Consider the following 19,259-nt stretch of genomic DNA (forward strand, 5'->3'; position numbering starts at 1 on the left):
TCTGCTCCCTGCTGAGTCACGGCTCTGCAGGGAAACGCTATAAACCCATTTCCCTCGGGGGCTGTGGAGCACGGTCGTCCCATCCCAGTGCGGGCCAGCTCTGGTGGCCCGAAGGCTCTGAGACCGTGGGCTGGAGGCTCTGGGAAGGGCGGCATCAGGAGGTGGCTGGTGACTCCCAAATTCTATCCTGGGGTTGCCAGAGCTAGGCCCTTCTCAGAGGCCTGGGCAGTAGGTGCCCTGCACCTGCAGACCCCTATGCCACCCCAGATGCCCACCCCTCCCCAGGGGGCTGGTGGCACTGGGCATCCTTCTCCCAGTGCCTCCCCAGGGTGCCATCCCAGCAGGTGTCTTTGTACTGGTCTCAGGGACACCAGGTGGTTGCAAGTGTGGAACTCCACAGCATTGTCCTATTCCCAGGGACACCATGTGGATGTGGTGCTGGCTCCAGACACCTGGGGTGAGCACCAAGAGAGCAGCTGCTCTACCCAGATCTTCACTTGGATGCTGGGAAGAGGAGCAGCCTGGGCAGCCTTGGGGCTCGGGACGTGTTCCAGGTGCCATCCTGCACCACAGCCTGTGTCCCAGCTGGGTTGGAGCAGAAGGACATGCTCAGCACCCTGTGCCTGGGTGCACAGCCTGCCCCACTGCCTTTGTGCTCCCTGGGGACCCCTCGGTGGTGGCGAGAGGGGATGGGCAGCAGGATAGTGGCACCCAGGTCTGGGTGGCTCTGCAGGGGACTCTCCTGCCCTCCCAGGGCATTGACCCGCACAGTGCTACCTAGTACACTTTGCCCACTCCACCACCGTTCTGAGCTTTCCTGGGAGCTGCTGTTTGTTTTACTCTGAATTATGACTCCAGCTTGTGCCTTTGATCTGGGCTGTGTCAGACACCCATTGCCAGCCCCTCTCCTGCCTTTGAAGTACAGTTGCCTTCCTGGCCTCAGATGCTGCTTTTGCAACCTTGAGTGGAAGCCTGGCACCATGGGGCTGAGACATCCAGGGCAAGAGGGTGTCTGAGGTGCTCAGCATCCCTCCTCCTCCTCCTCCTCCTCCTCCCTGGCACCTTGTGATGGGCCAACATAGCTCATGGGTCAGAGGCCAGGCAAGGAGGCACCGCGAGGTGTGTTTGCCCAGCAATTTTGGGGATACTGGCAGGACACTGGGACCAGAGCATCGCTCCCTCCTGTGGCCGTGGCCAGGGTCACAGGAGGTCCTGCACAGAAGCTGACCAAAAAGCAGACCCCAGTAGCATGCGTGTCCTACAGCTAAGGGGCCTTTCATGTCCATGGCTTCAGCAGGAGGGATGAAACCTGCGGGGAAGGCGCCTTTCTGGGCACCAACCAACCCATCCTGGCATCATCCCTGCCCCCCCGGTGCAGTGGGGAGCAGCGAGGGGGGCTCAGTCTGCCCTCTCTGCCACTGGGAAGCTGGATCCAGGCTTTGGACTCTGGCCTTGAATGGGTCTGAGTGTCCCCATCCCCTCCCCACTCTCTTTGCCCGGAGAGGATCCAGCCTTATCTGTTACACTTTGTTCTCCTGCTGTCTGGGCATGGAGCGGAGCAGAGATTAGTGCACAGACCTTTCACACACACACACACAGGTCCACTGCCATGCAACCAGCCACACACTCACTCAGGGCCACGCTCACCCACAGATCACTGTGCCCAGAACCCTCGTGCACACATGCACACCCACACTCAAATGCACACTCCGCAGCCCTGGAGGAAGAGAGGGGCTTCCCTGCGTTGAGCCTGGATGGAGAAAAAATGTGTGCAGGGAGGCAGGAGCTGCTCTGGAAGCCTGGGAGCAAACCCGAGCATCCCTGTTCTCACTGTTGTATCATCCTCACTTGCCATGGGGCCACTGGGGATGTCTTGTGCTGCCCACGTAGACATGCTGGAGGCAGCTGCAGCAGGCAGGGACTCCCCATCCCCACCTTGTGCCAAGGTCCTGCCCTTCACCAAAGCTGGCTGTCCTTATCAGCCGGCCACGGCCCCTGTGGTGCTTCCATGGGGAAGCCGCAGCCCTTCCCTCACCGCCTCACCCCGCACCCCACATGCGACCTTATCTCCAGCATTTCATGAATGACTCGCAAGCCACTGCGGTCTGCCTCTGACTGGGGAGGCAGTCTGCTGGCCAAGCAGGTGTACAGGTGTGTGCACACGCATGTGAGTGTGTGTGTGTGCACAGCTGGGGAGCAGAGGAATGCACGGCCACTTCTCTGCTGCCTGGTGCCTGCTGTGGCACCATGGCTGGGTGTCCTGGCAGGTGATGGCCTGGCAGGGTGATGGTGCCTCTGCTCTCTCCTGCAGACCCTGCCCCAGATCTGCAGTGTGGGAGAGGGGCAGGCATTCCCCTCTGCTCTGCAGCAGCTCTACATGGCGGTGACGCAGCAGGAGGCCAAGCAGGCTCGGAAACGGCAGCGCTCAGGTGAGGAGCTCTGTGGCTGTGGAAGGGGGAGTGTGGGAAACACCTAGCCCGCCTGCGTCTGAGCTCCCATCCTGAGGGAAGGGGAGTCGAGCTCTGGTTGCAGCTCAGCCCATGCAACAATCTCCCTCTTTGCTTTCCACCCATGGGCTGAGCTCTGCACCCAGGCACTGTTCCTGGTGTGACTTTAGGCAATGCCCTCTGCTCCTTCATCTCACTCCTAAATTGCATTTTTTACTGCTGGTATCAGGGGATGCTGAGGGCCCAGCACCTACTGCAGAAACCGCAGGGCATCCCCAACTGCCGCCTCCGTCCCAGGAGGATGAAACAGCATCTTCCAGTGAGGGAATCACGGTGAGTGCAGCTCTAGAAACAGCTTCTCTGTACCAACAGCAGGATGGGGCCCACACCTCCCTTCCCTCCTTGCATCCTAGACCTGTGTCACTCCAGCATGAGCTGGGGGTTCCAGCTTGGTTCCTAGCCTATGTTACCCCATGCACCCTGGCTGGGCAGCATGTGGTTGCACACATACGTGGTTTGCACTCCCCCATGGGGATGACGGGCATGTCACTGCTTGCACACATGCACCCATCCTGCATGACCCTCAGCGGAGACTGACACTGCCTCCCCTTTGCTTCCAGCCAGTGTCCTCCCCAGCTCAGAAGCCCCGTCTTCCTGCAGCCAAGGCCAAGCCAAAGAAGGCGAAGGGGCTCTTCAGCTGAAATGTCACTGCCACCCACCCTGAGGGTCTGTGCTTGCCCCAGCATCTGAGGCAGTGCAGAGCACTGCCTCCTCTCCTGCATCTCCTGGCAGACCCTGCACAGGACATGGTCCCCTCAAAGGCGTCTCCAGACAGGGAGATGGGGTGTATCCTTTCTTCAACAGTGTCTCAGGAACCTCTTTTTTTACTTCTTCCCTGGTGCAGAGCTTGCCCAGGGTGCCTTGTGGTGGAGCCAGGACTGGACCTGGGGGGAAAGAGAGGGATACTACTGGGTGGGTGTGGGACAGCCAGGGCTCTGGCAGGGCTGTGGGCTTTGGCTGCTCTCCTGTGGTTTTGCAATAAAGGGCTGTGTCTGGGTGAGATTCTCTCTCCTGCTCTGTCCTTCCTGGGCTCACAGTGTCCAGGCAGAGATACAGCCCCTGATGCTGTGGGGTCCCCCTCAGGCCAGTCCTGCTGTCACAGGGGCTTGCAGCAGCTCTGGACGGTGAGGAGGTGACAGGAGCTCATTGCCATGGGGCAGGACAGCAGATCCTAGCCCATGCTGTGCCTCACCCTGAGCAGCAGCATGTGGGGTGGGGTGGGGTGTGCATGAGGGGACTCCCAGATCCTGGGGGCAGAGCACGCTGGGAGGCCTGGAGTCCACATTCTCCTTGTCCCAGATTGGGGACATGCCGCTCGCTGGTGCCTGGAGCCAGGAGAAGCCCTTAGAGCAGCCCATTGGCAAAGACAGCCTGGCTGTGCCAAGGGCCACCCTCCATATGCAGGCAGCTCCCCCAGGGTTAGTAGGCAGGTGCTATGGGATTAATGCTCTGGCATCCATGGGGCAGGGGACAACCAAGCCACTAAGGCACTGAAAGCTCCCAGGCTCGAGAGCAGCCATGGAGCAATTTATAGATGCTCCCTGGACACACCACACCTGCCCTTCCACACCCCATCCATCCATCCATCCATCCATGACCCCTCTCTGCTTCTAGCCCTTGTGTCCACATGCTTCCTTTGGGGCCAAGACCCCACTCATGTGCCTGAGCCAGGTCCTAAAACAGCAGGCAGAGAGCCAGGCAGCACTGCTGCAGGCAGGCAGCCCATGGGCCGCTCTCCTGCGGCAGGCACCCGTGCCCCCAGCTGCCCTGCTCCCCCAGGCTGGGCCGGTCACAGTCACACTGCCTGCTCTCCTGGGTAGCAAGGGGGAAACAAAAACATCCGGAGCAGCCCCTGTGCCTGTGGAAGGGGAATGAAAGGGCCTTTGCTGGGCCACAGCCGGCCAGTCCCAGGGCGAGAGCAGCCGCTTGCTTTTTATATTTCCTCTCTGCATGTGGGGTAGGGTGAGTGGTGGGAAGGGGAAGCCATGGGATGGGGAACTTGTGCCAACAGCCACAGCTGTCTTCTATCTGCCATCTGCCAGGATCTGCCTGAGGGACACTTGTCACCAGGGACCATCCTGCTACCGGCTGGAGTGGTGGGACTGGGGCAGCAGTTTAGCAGCCCTGTGTTTCATGTGTCTTCTGTCACCAGGATGTCCCCTGGTGCAACCCCTGATCCATCTACATGGGCTCCATCTCCTGGCCTGGGAGCTGCTCCGTTCCAAGCCAGATCCCTCAGCTCCCTGCTTGAACCCGGTTTCATGCTGCTTCCAAGTGCATGCCAGACCCTGCAGGAGGAGGGTTTATCACCCCAGCAACGGCATCCTACTCATCTGTCCCCTTTGGGGCTGAAGGGACATCACATGTGGGGGGAGCAGATTCTCATCCCACTGTGCCAGTGGCTGGTGGTCTCTACAGGGGACCAGGTGGTGCAAAACAGCACCTGCACCCCAGAGTCATCCAAGCTGCCTGCTGCACCTGGGCTGTGTCTCTGCTTCTCCCTGGGATGCTCAACTCAGGGGAGGCAGTCCCAGCCACAGGGGTGCTGCAAGGGTGTTACTCAAGAGCCATGTCCTGCTGCTGAATGAGCCCGCCTGGGTTGCCCTGCAGGCCTGTGCCCAAGGGGTGAGCAAGCACCCCAGCAGTCATGGGCTGGAGGTAAAGACCTGCTGCAGGGATAGATCCTGCTCCGCTCACCCTGCTCCCAAGGGAAGGGAAGGTGAGGCTGCAGGAGTGTGGATGGGGGTAAATAAAAGCAGGAGAGTGAAGACATCAGTGGGAAAAAGAGCTCTGCCGATGCCCCCTAGGCTACGACAGGGACCCCATCCCCCAAGACTCTAACATGGGGCTGCTCGTGCCTCCCTGGCCCAGGCTGCTGCCAGCTCCATGTAGTGTCACCACTCACTGTCCCATCCTGTCCTGCTGGGGTCTCCTTCCCTGTCCCCAACCCCTCCCCCCTGGAGCCGACTGGATTTGAGCTCCCGACACACATTAAAGGCCACAAGTTCGGCCTCGGCCTCCATAAATTTGATTCCATAAATATTAGTTTTCGCAGGGTTTAATGAAGCCGTTATGCCGGGCACGGCCCAGCACCCCGACCCGTGCCCTTAATAAGGGCTCTGTGGCCTCGATTAAAGGGACCTTTCAATCGCTGTCAAGTATTTTTAGAAAAGGAAAAGTTAAAAAAAAAAAAAAAAAAAAAGAGAGAGAGGCGAAGACGACTAAGGCAGCGAATAGGGAGAGGAAAATCTCAAACCCATCCAGTGCAAAAATAGAGAAATAGCACCACCTAGACTGCATCGCCCGGCTCCACTGCCCGCATGCCCACTCACCCTGTGCAGCACCCAGCTACGGCCAGCCCTGCAGGGCCTTGTGGCAGCACCGAGACCCCTGCCCTGGGCAGCCTTGGGAGCCCACCAAGGTGTTTGCAGGATGCTACCCTCCTGCTTGGGGCAGGGATAGGGGGATGCGGTGATGAAGAAAGCTGAGGTGCAGAGGAAGGAAGGACTTGGGCATGGTTGGGATGCAGGCAGGAGCAGTGCATGGTGGCCAGGCGTCCCAGTGTGGGAGATGATGTACAATACAGCGTTGGACACTGCATCTCTCCCACCTCCACTGGAAGGTAATTCCTCCCTGTGACCTAGTGCTGCAGCAGCAAATGTCCCTTCCCACCAGCTTCCTGAGCAGAAATCTGCCCCTGCAGCAGAAATCTCCCCTCACTCCTTGGTTAGACAGACCCTGTTACAGCCTGCAGCCCCATCCTTGCGCACCCAGTTCTGCCTGCCCTATCGCGCCTGGGGTTCCTGTACCACTTGGTCCTACGTGCCACTGGGCTCTGCCTGGCAAGGACACAGGCTGGCATTGGGAATGATGATGCTGTGGGCAATCTGCCTCAGCCCACCTGTAAGGGGTTGCTGAGAGCCGGGACAGCGTCTCCTGCAGAGCCAGTCCTGCCACTAGCACAGGGCAGTGGGGCTGGGACAGGATCGGGGGCATTTGGAGCTGGGACAATTCCTAGAGGGCTGCTCTTCAGCACAGAGCTGTTAGTGAGCAAGTCATTCTCCTGCCTCCTGTGTCCCATGCAGAATCCAGGCCAGCCCAGCAGGTCCCTGCTGCATGAGGAGGTGTTGGACTCTGCACCCAGTGACAGGACACTGTCACTGTGGCCAGAGCCGACGCAGGGTGCTGGGGCCCCTGCATGGATAGGAGCTGCTGTCACAGACAAACTCAGCTCCCTGTCTGCAGCCCTGGGCTTTCGTGGGACATGAATGTTGTACCAATGAGGGCTGGGCAGGGCTGCTGTCAGCCCAGAGCTGCTGAGAGAAGGACAGACACATGTGACATGCATTCTGCATGTTGGCAGGCTGCAGACGTTCTTTGAAGGTCTGGGTTTGGTCATCAGCAGACATAGGACTCTTCTGTCTGGTGTTCTGCAACCCCCCAAACTCAGCACTACCACAAATGATCCTGTTCCCCACTCCCTTGTGTCAATGATGAGCAAGGTAGGCACCTGGGCTTATTCCTTTGTGGGAGTATAAACTGGCCTGGAGGACCCTGTGGACTTAGCCCAGGCTCCAATTTTCCTGTGCCCATGAGGCACAGAGAACTGTGCCCTTTCTGCAGCCCTGGGAAACCAGGAGCAGGGATGGGGAGTGGTGCTGTGACTTGTCCCATCTGCTCTCCCTGCTGCTGATGCCCTTAAGGATGCTCCACTGGAAGGATCAGCTGAACAGATACGGAAGTGGGGTGCCCTGGGACTGCTGGCCAGACCCTCTTGCTGCATCATGTGCAGGAGTAGCGAGACAGACTCACCATCCTGCACAGTGGCAGGACTTCACATAGGCTCTGGATACTGGTTTTGGATACAAAATGACAGTATGAAAACCTGATGGAGACACCTCTGGCCAGTTGCGCTTCTCTTGCAGCTCCTGCAAAGGAAAATGGTCCACAGGGCCACTGGATAGCAGCATCCCAAGCCTGTGGTTGTTGCTGAGTCTGCAGCCTGCATCCCTCTTGTCCAAGTTTCTTGGTCCTGCTGAGGCCAGCACAACCCTGCTGTCAGAGCCCAGCTGCTGGCTGGGCTGTTCCAGTCTGGCCTCTCTGTGTATCCCTAGGAGAGACCCATGCCCTGTGCCCACCGAAGAGCTGGCAAGGGGACATCCCTGAGAGTTGTGTATGCAGGGGCATCCGAAGGCACTGCCTCACCTGGGAATGTCCCGGGCAGCCAGAGGGAGTGCAAGCAGGGCTGTGCTGGACCCCTCCCCAGCACACAGCTGGGGGAGAACCGGGGGGGCCCTGCAAGCCCTCGCTCCTGAAATCAGGGTGTTGTATTTACTTTCCCCTTTTGGCAGCTAGAAGGGGAAGCCCATCCCAGCCCCTCATTGTTGTCTCAGCGAGTTAATCAGATGCCATAATCCTGTTGTGGAAATATCGGGCCTCCCTGGAAACAATGGGGAGCGAGAATATTGTGGTTAAATTTCAACCAGCTGCCTCCCTGCTCTGTTTGATCCCTGCCCGCAGGCCCGGGCCCCTGGCGAGCAGGCGGCGCGGCAGGGGCCGGAGCCCCGGGGGTGCCACCCCGCGCCCACGCGGCCGCGGGGGACCCCCCGCGGGACACCCCGGGGAGGGTGTGCGGCGGGCCAGGCGCGCCTCGGGGCGGTGGCGGGGCTGCCCCGGGGGGCAGGTGGCAGCGGGCACCCCCGGCGGGGTGGGCTGCGGGCCGTGGTGATCGGCCGGGGGGAGGAGGCTGCGGGCGGCCCGGGGCAGGTTCCGCGGGGAGGAGGCGAGGGAGGGAGGGCGCTGGGAGGCTGGGACACGGGCAGGGTGCGGTCCTGGCGGTTCCCGGTCCCGGATCTCTTCAATTTCCCCTCTCACTCCTGCCCGGGGAGCGGAGGCAGCGGCGGCTCCGGCTCCAGCTCCGCCGCGCTGACCGCCGAAGCGCAAACCGCGGGGGGCTCCGGCAGCGCCGAGCCCCGCGCCCCGCGCCCCGCAAGCAGCCGCTCCCCTGCCAAAACAAACGTCCCTTCGCTATTTATTGCCGCCGCCGGGCCACGGCAGCTCAGAGCGGGCCGCCACCGGCCCGCCGCACCAGGCAGCCGGAGCGCACCCGCGCCGGGCAGCCGCCGCGCCCCGCCGCCGCCGCCACCGGCACCTGTCCGCCGGCTGCGCGCTGCATGGGGAGCCCCGGGGCGGGCGGCGGGAGCGGCGGCCGAGCCTAGCGGGGCCCCCGAAGCCGCCGGTCCCCCGGGCCGCCCCGGGGCCGCCGGGCGCGCCATGAAGCCGGCGCGGCTGCTGCTGCTGCTGAGCGGGTGCGCGCTGCTGCTGGCGCCGGCCGTGCGCAGCTGCGGGCCGGGCAGGGTGGTGGGCAGCCGCCGCCGCCCGCCCCGCAAGCTCATCCCGCTCGCCTACAAGCAGTTCAGCCCCAACGTCCCCGAGAAGACGCTGGGGGCCAGCGGCCGCTACGAAGGCAAGATCGCGCGTAACTCGGAGCGCTTCAAGGAGCTCACACCCAACTACAACCCCGACATCATCTTCAAGGACGAGGAGAACACCGGCGCCGACCGGCTCATGACCCAGGTACAGCCCCACCGCCGCCCGCTTCTCCCCGCTCGCCAAGCACCTGCGGGCACCGAAGCTGCCCGGGAGCGTCCTGCGCCTCGCTGTCCTAGGACAGCGAGGGCAGCAGCGGGGGACCCGACGCTGCAGCTTCCCTGTCCTGCTCAGGGCATTCCGGTGCCCGGCCCGGTCTCCCGGCTGTGTAGCGCAGGTATCTCCCTTCGCCGGGCGCTGCAAAGCTCTGCCCCTTCGGCTGGGCTGGGCGCATCGGACCAGGAGCGTGCAGCAGCCTGTCCCGCTGCACACTGGTACAGCAGCACCCTTTGCCCGGAACCGGCAGCACGCTGCCCCGTAAGCCGGCAGCATCCTGTCCCCCGAGATGGCAGCACCTTACCCCACTGCGCTTCGGAGCCTGTGGCACCCATGCCTGCTGCACCCCGAGGTGTGCCCTTGTGCCTCCCGAGCTCATAGCAGCCTGCCCTTGTGCCCTCATGAGCTGTGCCACACTTCCCCTGATCCAACAGCATCCTGCCAAACCGCTCCTGAGCCGGCAGTGCTGTGCCATGCTGTTCCCCCATTGGGCAGCACTCTGCCCCACTGCACCCATCCTGCCCTTGCCTTTCGGCTCTCCCTACCAGCTGGCAGAGCCGGCAGCCTGCCTACTGGAGCCGAAAGGCAGAGCAAAGCCTGATGTGCTGGCAGAGAGGGGAGTGGGCAGAGCAGCCAGCTGGGTTCCGGGAGCACCCTCGTTGTCCTTGTCCCCACTCTGCTGCCGAAACCCTGTGCCCTGCCTTAGTGCCCCATTCCCATGTGTCTCCGTGTGATATGGTGGACAGTGCCTGGTGGGGGCTGCCCTCAGCTTGCTGCGCTTGGTGATGAGGACAACCTGTTGTTGCAAATGCCATGTTGCAGCCAGCTTGCGAGTGCCCTGGGCCAATGGGCAGGAGAGGTGGGGGGGACAGAGGATGGCAGCGGAGGAGGGGGTGATGCTGGACGAAGGTTACTCTGTGTTTTAATATTGCCAGTAGAATGCCTGAGGGTTTCAGGAATGCAGATAAGGAGCCACACGGCCTTGCTAAGAAACCTGGCCACCAGCCTCAGCACTGGGTTACAGACTGAGCAAGATCCTGGGAGAGGCAGGGGGGAGCTGGGGCTGCCCTGCTGACCACTGCACCCCTGGTCTGGGGCTGGTGGGTGGGTGAGCATGCATGGCCATGGCAGCAGGTGCTGAGTGGGGCTCTGGCAATGGCCTCTGGACAAGGTGTTGGTAACAACAGGAGGAGAAGTGTCTTGGGTGCTGGCTTGACAGCTCTGCAACCCTGTGTTCCCCAAAGGCAGGTCTCTGAGGGCAGGGGCTGTGGTCCAGGGCGGTTCTCAGGCTACAAACTGCAGCAGAGGTATGGAGACCCCCGGTGAGGCAGCACCAAGCTCAAAGAGTTGCAGAAGTCGTGGTTGCTGGTCAGTCACTGGAGCTCTGGGGCTGGGCTGGAGCCAGCATCCCTCAGGGACACCTGAGGGAGCAGTGAGCTCTGCTAGTCCATGCATCAGGGAAGCCAACAACATCATATTGCTTGAGTTGGAGGCAAGAGAGTGCTTACAGCTGTGTTTGCTCTTGACAGTGCTCCCACTCCCTGCCCTAACCCAGCCAGTGTTCCCTGGAATCCCTGGGACAGGGAGGGCTCCATGTCTCACCTGCCAGCCCCACACTTCCCACTGTCCTACTGCCTTGTTGGCAGGGTACTTGGAAGCTCTTTGGTCTTCTTGCAGTGCCCAAATGAGGGTTGTCACCGCAGCCAGGGTTCTTACCCTGGCCACCACATGTCCATGCACAGATAGGTACCCTGGTGCCTTGGGCACCTCTGCAGGGAACTGTCCCAATTGCTGTGGAGGTGACATGACTTCTGGTAGCTTGCTGCCATCCCACAGCCCTCTGGGCTTGTCCTGTGGCCCCTGGCTGTGGTAGATGTCCCCAGACATGGGAGCTCTGACACTGGCACCATGCCCTATGTTGCTATGGGTTGGGAAGGCCATTGACCCAACTCCTTGTCCCTTCCCCTAGTACGCTGGCTTTTACTGCTGTTGACTCACTTCAAACCTGTTTTCTTTCCCCAAGTCCAAGGGTCTGGGTGTCCCAGGCAGCCGGAAGATGCTGCCTGCTTGGGGGGGGGTGGGTAGTGTTGCTCTCTGCCCGCCTTTCCTTTATCGTTTCATCTTTCTCAAGAATTCCAGTGTGTTTGCTCTTGCTGGTCCCACTCGGAGGTGCTGAGATAAGACTGGAGGCAGAGCCCGCCTCACCTCTCCCCAGCAGCCTGGCCCAGGAATGTCATGGGCCCCCTGCCCCCATGGAGTCTCAACCCCAAGCCTCTCCCTACCCCAGCCATCACCCCTTGAAGCTGCTGTTGTCCCAACTGGCATGGAGACCATCCTTGAAGTGGTGAGGAATTTCTCATGGAGACCTTGGGATAAGACTCTTGGCTTCCTTTGGGCGAAACTTCACCAGATGGTGAGATGCTAGTGGGACCCCTATTCTCCTAGCCAGGCTTTGGATGCGGGGGTGGCTGTGGCCAAGCAGACTCCATTTACAACACCTCTGCTGAGACTGTGATCACACCTGATTGCCCTTAGTACCTCCCCTGAGATGGCCTTGGGGTCCCTGCTGACTGTGCACTGTCTTGGAGCTGTGCCCTTCCTTCCAGACTGGCTACCTTCTCTAAAGGGGTTTAGCTTCCCTCACAGAACACGGTCCTGTCACCAGTCTGTACATGAGAAGGGGAATGCTAGCGTTGGTCAGAGGGCAGAACATCTCTGCTCAGCCCAGCCCAATATGCCCAAGGCCTCCATTGCGATGTGCATAGAACAGCATAGAGCCACCCAGCTCAGTGTGGTGGCATAAGGCCCTGTCCTGCGTGTGGCTTGGGGGTGCCCAGTCATCTGTGCCACTACAGGGACAAGCTCTGCCCCCTTTTTAACGCACTGTCACCACCCGCCTTCCCCCCAAACACTGCTATGTGCCCGTTGCATCGGTTTCAGGCTCCTGTCTTGGCACTAGAGCAGTGCTGGGGCTGATGAGCCGTGGCTCAGTGCAACATGGCTGAGCTTGGACATTACACTCCAGCTGAGGTGCCGCAGGGCCCATGGGACATGGTGGCATTTCCACATCTTTGTCGTCACCTTGTGAGAGCTCATGTTCACCCTGACGTGGGCAGGGGGCCATGCCATGCAGGCAGGTTTAGTCACCCTGGTCCCTGAGGATGCTGTAGCCTTTTTGGACTGTGTGTGGCGAGGAGGTGGGCTCTCTCTGCAGTCCCCGCAAGCACAGAGCCTGCAGACAGCCCTTGCCTGTGGGTTTCTTGGTCTCTGCCTATCTGTCTGTGCAGGCAGCACAGCCCCTGGGCAGTCAGTGCCCATCCCTGCCTGCGTGCTCTTGCGTATCACTGCCTGCTTCCCGCTTGTCATTGCTCATCCCTGCCTGCTCCCTGCCCCTCCATGCCTACTCCTTGCCTGCTGCTCTGCTGCCTGTCCGTGCCTACTCCTCACCCGCTGGTACCTGTCATCTCCCCGACCCGTCCTTGCCTGCTCCCTGTCCATTGGTACCTGCTACCTGCCCGTCGCTGCCTGCTCCCTGCCCGTGCTCTGACACCTGCTGGCCACCACGGGCACAGGCAGAGCCGCCCGTCTCGGCAGCCCGGGGACAGGGTGTTCCGGAGCCCTGCCTGCCGCTGTGTGCCCAGCCGGGCGGGCGGGCAGCTGGGAAGTGCTCCGGGCCGGGAGGGGAGGTGGGATCCTTGGGCTGTGCTGGCAGGGGCACATGCACAGGACAAGGCATCGCAGGTGGGTCCTGCCAGGTGGCCCTGGCCCAAGGGCTGGTGGCTGACCGTGTCCCTGCCTGGGGGACAGGGGTTGGAGGGTCTCGGGTGTTTGTGTGCAGGCAGGGTTCCCCTGGAGAAGAGGAGGGCTGGCAGTGAGGGCAAGAGGGGTGCTCAGAGTAGGATGCTGGTGTGGGAGCGGCAAAGGGATGACTGGAGTGATGGCTAGGAGATGCAAGGTGGCACTGTGGACTCCCTGCCTGTCTCTAGCCCTCAACCCCCTTACTGCCCTTCTCCGCAGGGTCCCCATGAGGTCAGGGACCTTGGGAGCTGTTTGTGCCATGTGCCAAGTGGCACCACAGTGGTGTTGGACGGGACAAAAGTCATTCTCCTCCCTATCTCACCTGAAAACTGTTTGTCCAACACCTTCCTGGCTTATCTCCCCACACCCAGGGAGCCATGGGACAAGGGCAGAGGTGCTCCCCCGCCCCACACAGGGCAAAAGCCTGACTGGCACTGCCCTTCCTAGGGACTGGACTCTGCCAAGCGCAAGTGGGTTTCCCCGAAAGCAGCAATGCTCATGTCCCCTGGAAGGGAGCAGGTGCTTGAGGTTAGAGAGAGGACCCATATTTTCGGGGGCCAGCTCCCTGTGAAAGCACTGCTGAGGCATTTCTGAGTCTGGGGGTGTAGCCAATGTCAAGTTTTATAGCCCTGGCTCATGCCTACCATTACTGTGTCTTACAGCCCACGGACATCCCATGGTAGGGAGTTCCAACAACGAGCTTGGCATCACATGAAAATATCCCACTGTGATGGATGTTTTTTTAGGTTGCTGCCTAGTTATTTCATTTAATGCTTTCCAAGACTGTCCTCATGTGTGACCATGAATGCTCTGTCCTTCACTTTGATTTTTATAGCACTTTCTGGGACCTTCCAGCATCTCCTTTCCAGGCTGCATAGTCCTACTCCATCCACCTGGTTTTGTGTAGAAGCTCCCGTATTGCTTGTCTTATGTCTTTTCTAGTTCTCTTCCATCTAATTTACAGAAATGGAAGGGACAGAAGTGCAGGATGTACTTTTGCAAGTCAAGTTCTGGCACATGGTCCCTCCCTGAGGTGCAGCTGTGGCTGGTGGAAGCAGGCAGTGCAGGGCAAGGCTGTGAGGGCTGCAGCACAGGCATGCAGGACTGGCATTCCTCTGCTTGCTGGAGAGTGCTGAGGTGCAAGAGACTGCAGCAGAGGGGAGAAGGGCAAATGAGGCAGGGAAGTTGCCTCACTTGTATGACCTCTGTGGCCACCAGGTCTGGATCTTTCGGGATCTTCTGCTGTTCTTCAGACCTGGATTTTCAGCCCTTTTGGCAGGGAGAGGTGGACGGGGCTTCACCCACATCCCTTCTGCTTCAACACAACAGAACTCTTGGGCACGTTTGGCATTTCTCACATGAACAGAGGTTGGATGAAGCTATGGGGCTGCCCAGTGCTGTGTCCTTGTGTCTCAGGACTTGATGAGTGATAACAAGCAGAGCTATGCTGAGAACTGGCCAGGTTGTTTCATTTGTGCCAGGGGACAGTGCTGAGGACCTTAGGGGATCCTCTCAGCCAGGAGGCAGCAGGGTCTCAGCTACTGCATCCCCTTCTGTCAGCTGGGAACCCCTGGCGCAGTGCTAGTACAGCGGAGGTGTGCGGGGAGCAGAGAGGTTATTTCACTCTGACCAAGGCTTTGCTGCCCAACAGGCTTTTCAACGAGCTGGGATGTAGGGGAGAGATGTTTCCCATGTGTGGCAGATGCTGAGTCAAACAAGGGACTATTGGGCACTGCAAAGAGTCTGGGGGACATGGAATGGACAAGACACCTCATGTTCTCAGTTTTTCCTCATCTGGGCCAGTCCCCAAAGGATCTAGAGACCCAGAGAGGCTTCATGGAAACATGATGGGACATAACCTGCCAACTAGGCAGCTACCTGCCCCTTCCAAAAAGCTTTTACTAACTGCCCTTCTGCTTCACAGCGCTGCAAGGACCGCTTGAACTCCCTGGCCATCTCCGTTATGAATCAGTGGCCGGGCGTGAAGCTGCGGGTGACAGAGGGCTGGGACGAGGATGGGCACCACTCAGAGGAGTCACTGCATTACGAGGGCCGAGCTGTGGACATCACGACCTCAGACCGGGACCGCAACAAATACGGCATGCTAGCTCGCCTGGCCGTGGAGGCTGGATTCGACTGGGTCTACTACGAGTCCAAGGCTCACATCCACTGTTCCGTCAAATCAGGTAAGCTGAGGGAAGGCAGTGAGTGGGGCCAGGGGCCAGTACCCCAGGTTGCAGCATACTTAGGGAGCCTGGCTGGCTGGGTGAGGTGCTCTGGGGAGGGTCCTGGCTCTCACAGCCTGATTTCCCTATCTGAGGCAGACAGTCAGGTGGGGAGTGAGTCACACACCTGTGGCCAGCAGTGCCACGGGGCAAATTCCCCATCTAGCTCCCTCCATCTGCAGTCTGACCCATCCTCTCTGTCTCCTTTTCCCACCCCGTGCCCCCGTTTCCCTCAGCCTGTCCCCAAGTCTGCCCATTACATGTGGCTGCCCTGCTGCTGCCCTTGCATTCCATTAGTGCCCTGCTGGCCATGCTCAGCCCCATCCATCCCTGCCCTCCTCCACCGCTGGCTGCTCTTGAGCTCCTGCTGTCGCAGCACCATCCATCCAGCCCTGACCATCCTGCGTTGGGGACACCCAGAAAGGGACAGGCCAGGGTATCCTGGGATCAGATCTCTGCTGTGCAGCTTCTTCTGCAGAGGAGAGCAGAGCTGGGGGATGCTGGGGGCAAAGGGAGCTGGTCTGGAGCCTTGGATGCTGTTGTCGTTGGTGGTGTTTGCTCCCCCCGTGCAGGGGGACGGCTAGTCTTGGGCCCTGCCTGTGGCCGGGACGGGATTGCGTGGGGTGCAAGGGTTCCCCCCCAGGCCAGGGAGAAGCTGCTCTGCCTGGGACGCTGCAGCCCCGGGCCCCGCGTAGCTCCCGCCGGGCGGCCGCTCTGGCTGCGGGCGGTAGAGGGCAGCAGCGGCCCACGCACGGCACCGGCCGCGCAGGGACAAGCTCCTCCCGCGGCCACCCGCCGGGACAGGGCCGTGCTGCCGCCCGGGTGCCTGCCTGCCCACGTCGCGACAGGCTGGGAAGGGCTCTGTGTGTGCGTGGGCTTGCATAGGCGCAGGGGCAGCCTCGGCGGCCGAATGCCCGTGCACACCGTGCTGGCACACGGCCGTCGAGCCGCGGAGCTGTGGCTGCACACGGAGCGCTTGCACGCACACGCACGAGGAGAGGGCTGTGACCGCACACCCATGCCCACAGACACGCCCACACACCCTGTGCCGCGCACTGTGCCGCGGTGGTGCCAGGGCGGGGACACTGGCGCAGCGCCATGTCTCTTGTCTGCGAGCTCGGCTCCCACCGCAGTCTGCCTGTCCTACTGCCCTAGCCCGTGGCCAGCGGCCTGACACCCCTAGACGCCAGCCTGGCCCCCCGCGCTGACCCGCTCCCCCGTGCCAATGCCAGGATGGGCACAACGCCAGTCGGCGATGGAGGTGGGGCGACCGCACCGCAGAGAGGGAACGACGCACCCCCAAAGAAGAGGGACAAAGCGTGGGCGAAGAACCAGGGCTTCCGCACCCCAGGGCACCCTGTGGGGCTGGCCAAAGGAGTGGGGCCAGGCTCTGAAGCAAGGACCATGACCCCAGAGCCTTGGGGCTGGCCAGAGAAGTGGGGCTGTGCCCCTGGAGAAGGACAGAGGCTCTTGAATCCTGGCATGATCCCCTGGACCAGCCAAAGAGGGATGCCATGGCCCAAGCAGCAGACTGGGGCTCTGAGGTCCTGGAGGGCTTCTGGAAACTGGCCACAGCCCCCTTGCTCTGCAGCACCTCCCCGGGGCTTTGAGTCCCCCATATTTATCCCTGAGGCCATGGGGAGCTCTGGGATGTGTGGTGGAGGCTGTGGAGTGCGTATCCCGACTCCCCCAGAGCTGTATACAGAGGGCAGCCGGGCTGCTCCTGCCTCTTAGTAAATGGCTTTTATTTTTGTACGGATGGCTGTGTGGCCTGTTGTATGTATTGCACCTCCTCAGGTCCCCCACTGCACCCGCGACACCTCCATGCCCAGTGCCTGTGCCCCTCGCTTCTGCCAGGTGGCCCTCTCGCCCTTCTGCCAGCACCTCCTCACAGCTCTGCCTCCTGCCTGGGCCTGTGGGGTGCAGGATTTGGGACTTGGCCTTTGGGGCAGGCATGGGGCGGATGCTGCACCTCATCTGAGCAATAAAAGGATTCTGTCCCAGAAATGGATGCCTCTCTTCATGGGCCTGGGGGCTGGGATTTGGCTCTGCCTGAAGCTCAAGAGGGCAGTGCCATCTGGGTGGGGAGACTCAGGGATTAGATGGGCACCTGGGAGAGGGCCTGGGACTTCAAGACTGGGACTGAGCAGGGCCAGGAGCAAGACCCTAGATGGCAGATGGTGGGAGGGCATCAAAGGTGGGGTTGCTGGGACTTGGGTGACCCGAAGTACTGTGAGAGCTGCACTCTGTTCCTTGGAAAGCCAGGGTTCCCCTGCTAAGTGCCAGGGTTGGCCCCTGAAAACACCAGGTGGCACACTGCGTCTTTTAATACGGGGAGGGGTAGGACCACTCTGCCACTATATCAGGGAACAACCCCCAGAGAGTTTAAGTGCTTTACCCTGTGACAACTGCTAGCAAAGCCCTGCTCAGGAGGCTGGTGGCATTTGCCCGATGACGGCCACAGGCTGTGACACCTCCCTGCAGCTCAGAGAGGGGGTGGGCTGGCATCAGTGATGTGGAGAGAACAAGACAAGTGGGTGGGAGAAGGGAGCAGAGCTGCAGCATGGGGTAGGGATGTGCTGCGGTGCTGGGGGAGGACGTTGCAACCTGTGCTGTTCCTTGCAGCAACCTCCCTGGTGGTACCCAGGCCCAGAGCTGCAGGGGAGGGGGATGCTGTGGGCACGCAGAGTGTGACAAGGCATTCTGGTCCTTAGCCTACTGCCAGGCCAGGGCTCTGCCTCCCCTCTTTTGAGCACTGCCTTGAACATTTGAGGCAGTGGCTCTGCCCCAATCCCCTTTACCAGGCAGGTTTTGGGACCCAGCTCTGTCCCTACCACCCTGGCACTGCAGCAGGGAGCAGGTGCTGCCACATGTGGCTTGAGCCCCCAAGTGCCACCACCAGTGGCTAGGGGACCAGGGGCCCAGGGAGGCTGGATTTCTGGCTGGTGCCATGTAAGGGACCTGCGCATATTGGTGATGCCAGGACAGGGTTATCCCTGGGTGGGCAAAGCCAGGCAGCCTGGGAGGGTCTCCATGCATCACAAAGGGACAATTCTGAGGGTCTGACAGATGGGTAACCCTCCTATCCTCTCTCTCCCCGCGCAGAGCACTCAGCCGCTGCGAAGACGGGGGGCTGCTTCCCTGGGCGGGCACTGGCGACGCTGGAGGATGGTGCCCAAACACCGCTGTGGGCACTGCGCCCGGGCCAGCGGGTGCTGGCGATGGATGGGGCAGGCAGGCCCACTTACAGTGACTTCTTGACTTTCCTGGACAAGGAGCCCCATGTCCTCACCTCCTTCCACGTCATCGAGACGCGGGAGCCATCTCGGCGCCTGGCCCTGACGCCCACCCACCTGCTCTTCGTGGCTGAGAACGCCTCAGCACCTGCTGCTCACTTCCGCCCCACCTTTGCCAGCCGTGTGCACCCTGGACATTTTGTGCTGGTGGCAGCAGAGGGGGGTGGCTGGCAGCCCGCCGAAGTGGTGGGGGTGCAGGACCAGAGGGACGTGGGAGCCTATGCCCCACTGACACGCCATGGGACACTGGTGGTGGATGGTGTGGTGGCCTCGTGCTTTGCCCTGGTGCAGGAGCAACAGCTGGCACAGCTGGCCTTTTGGCCACTGCGGCTCTACCACAGCCTGGTGGGGTGGCCAGGGGTGCAGGGGAATGGCATGCACTGGTACTCGGGGCTGCTTTACCGCCTAGGCAGGCTGCTCCTGCCCCCCGACAGCTTCCACCCACTGGGGGTGCCTTGGGCAGAGAGCTGAGGGTGTGCCCCGGCCATGGCTGGCACTGCTGGTGGAGGTGGTGGCTGTGGGGCAGCTCAGTGGGGCCCAGCACCCCCTCTCAAAGCTGGGTGCCCAGGAGGAGCTGCCTCCAGTCCTGCCTGCTCAGGGCACAGCCTTCTCCTGACTGAGGGGCATCAGGGCTTCCCAGCACACCTCTTCTATGCCCACCACCCTCTTCTCACTCCCTGTTCTTGGGGGCAGGGGAGAGGCATGAAGGGTCCCCCCCAGACATGGGGGTGCCCCTGGCTGGATCCACATGCTGCTATTTGTGTGTGTGTGTGTGTGTGTGTGTGTGT

General features: G+C 61.1%; 2 protein-coding genes across 5 annotated transcripts in view; both read left to right on the plus strand.

Annotated features, from left to right (window-relative positions):
- Nucleotides 1-3,500, plus strand: part of NHEJ1 (non-homologous end joining factor 1) — a 44,056-nt gene extending 40,556 nt beyond the window's left edge. For 3 of the 4 annotated variants that reach the window (XM_082055615.1, XM_082055614.1, XM_082055616.1), the window contains exons 6-8: nt 2,312-2,429; nt 2,677-2,780; nt 3,068-3,500. In XM_082055615.1, coding sequence (XP_081911741.1) covers nt 2,312-2,429; nt 2,677-2,780; nt 3,068-3,148 — 303 coding nt within the window. In that variant the 3' untranslated portion in view covers nt 3,149-3,500. The remainder of the gene's footprint in view (nt 1-2,311; nt 2,430-2,676; nt 2,781-3,067) is intronic. The other variant, XM_082055617.1, reaches the window with a different exon arrangement.
- Nucleotides 3,501-8,780: 5,280 nt separating this feature from the next.
- IHH (Indian hedgehog signaling molecule) lies at nt 8,781-18,942 on the plus strand (the record flags this gene model as incomplete). The annotated part of the gene is made up of 3 exons (XM_082055671.1): nt 8,781-9,083; nt 14,875-15,136; nt 18,281-18,942. 3 exons carry the CDS (start codon nt 8,781-8,783, stop codon nt 18,940-18,942), a joined length of 1,227 nt encoding a protein of 408 aa, XP_081911797.1.
- Nucleotides 18,943-19,259: the final 317 nt, after the last annotated feature.

Source organism: Streptopelia decaocto (assembly GCF_964273445.1).
Source record: "Streptopelia decaocto genome assembly, chromosome: 6".
Taxonomy (NCBI): Eukaryota; Metazoa; Chordata; class Aves; order Columbiformes; family Columbidae; genus Streptopelia; species Streptopelia decaocto.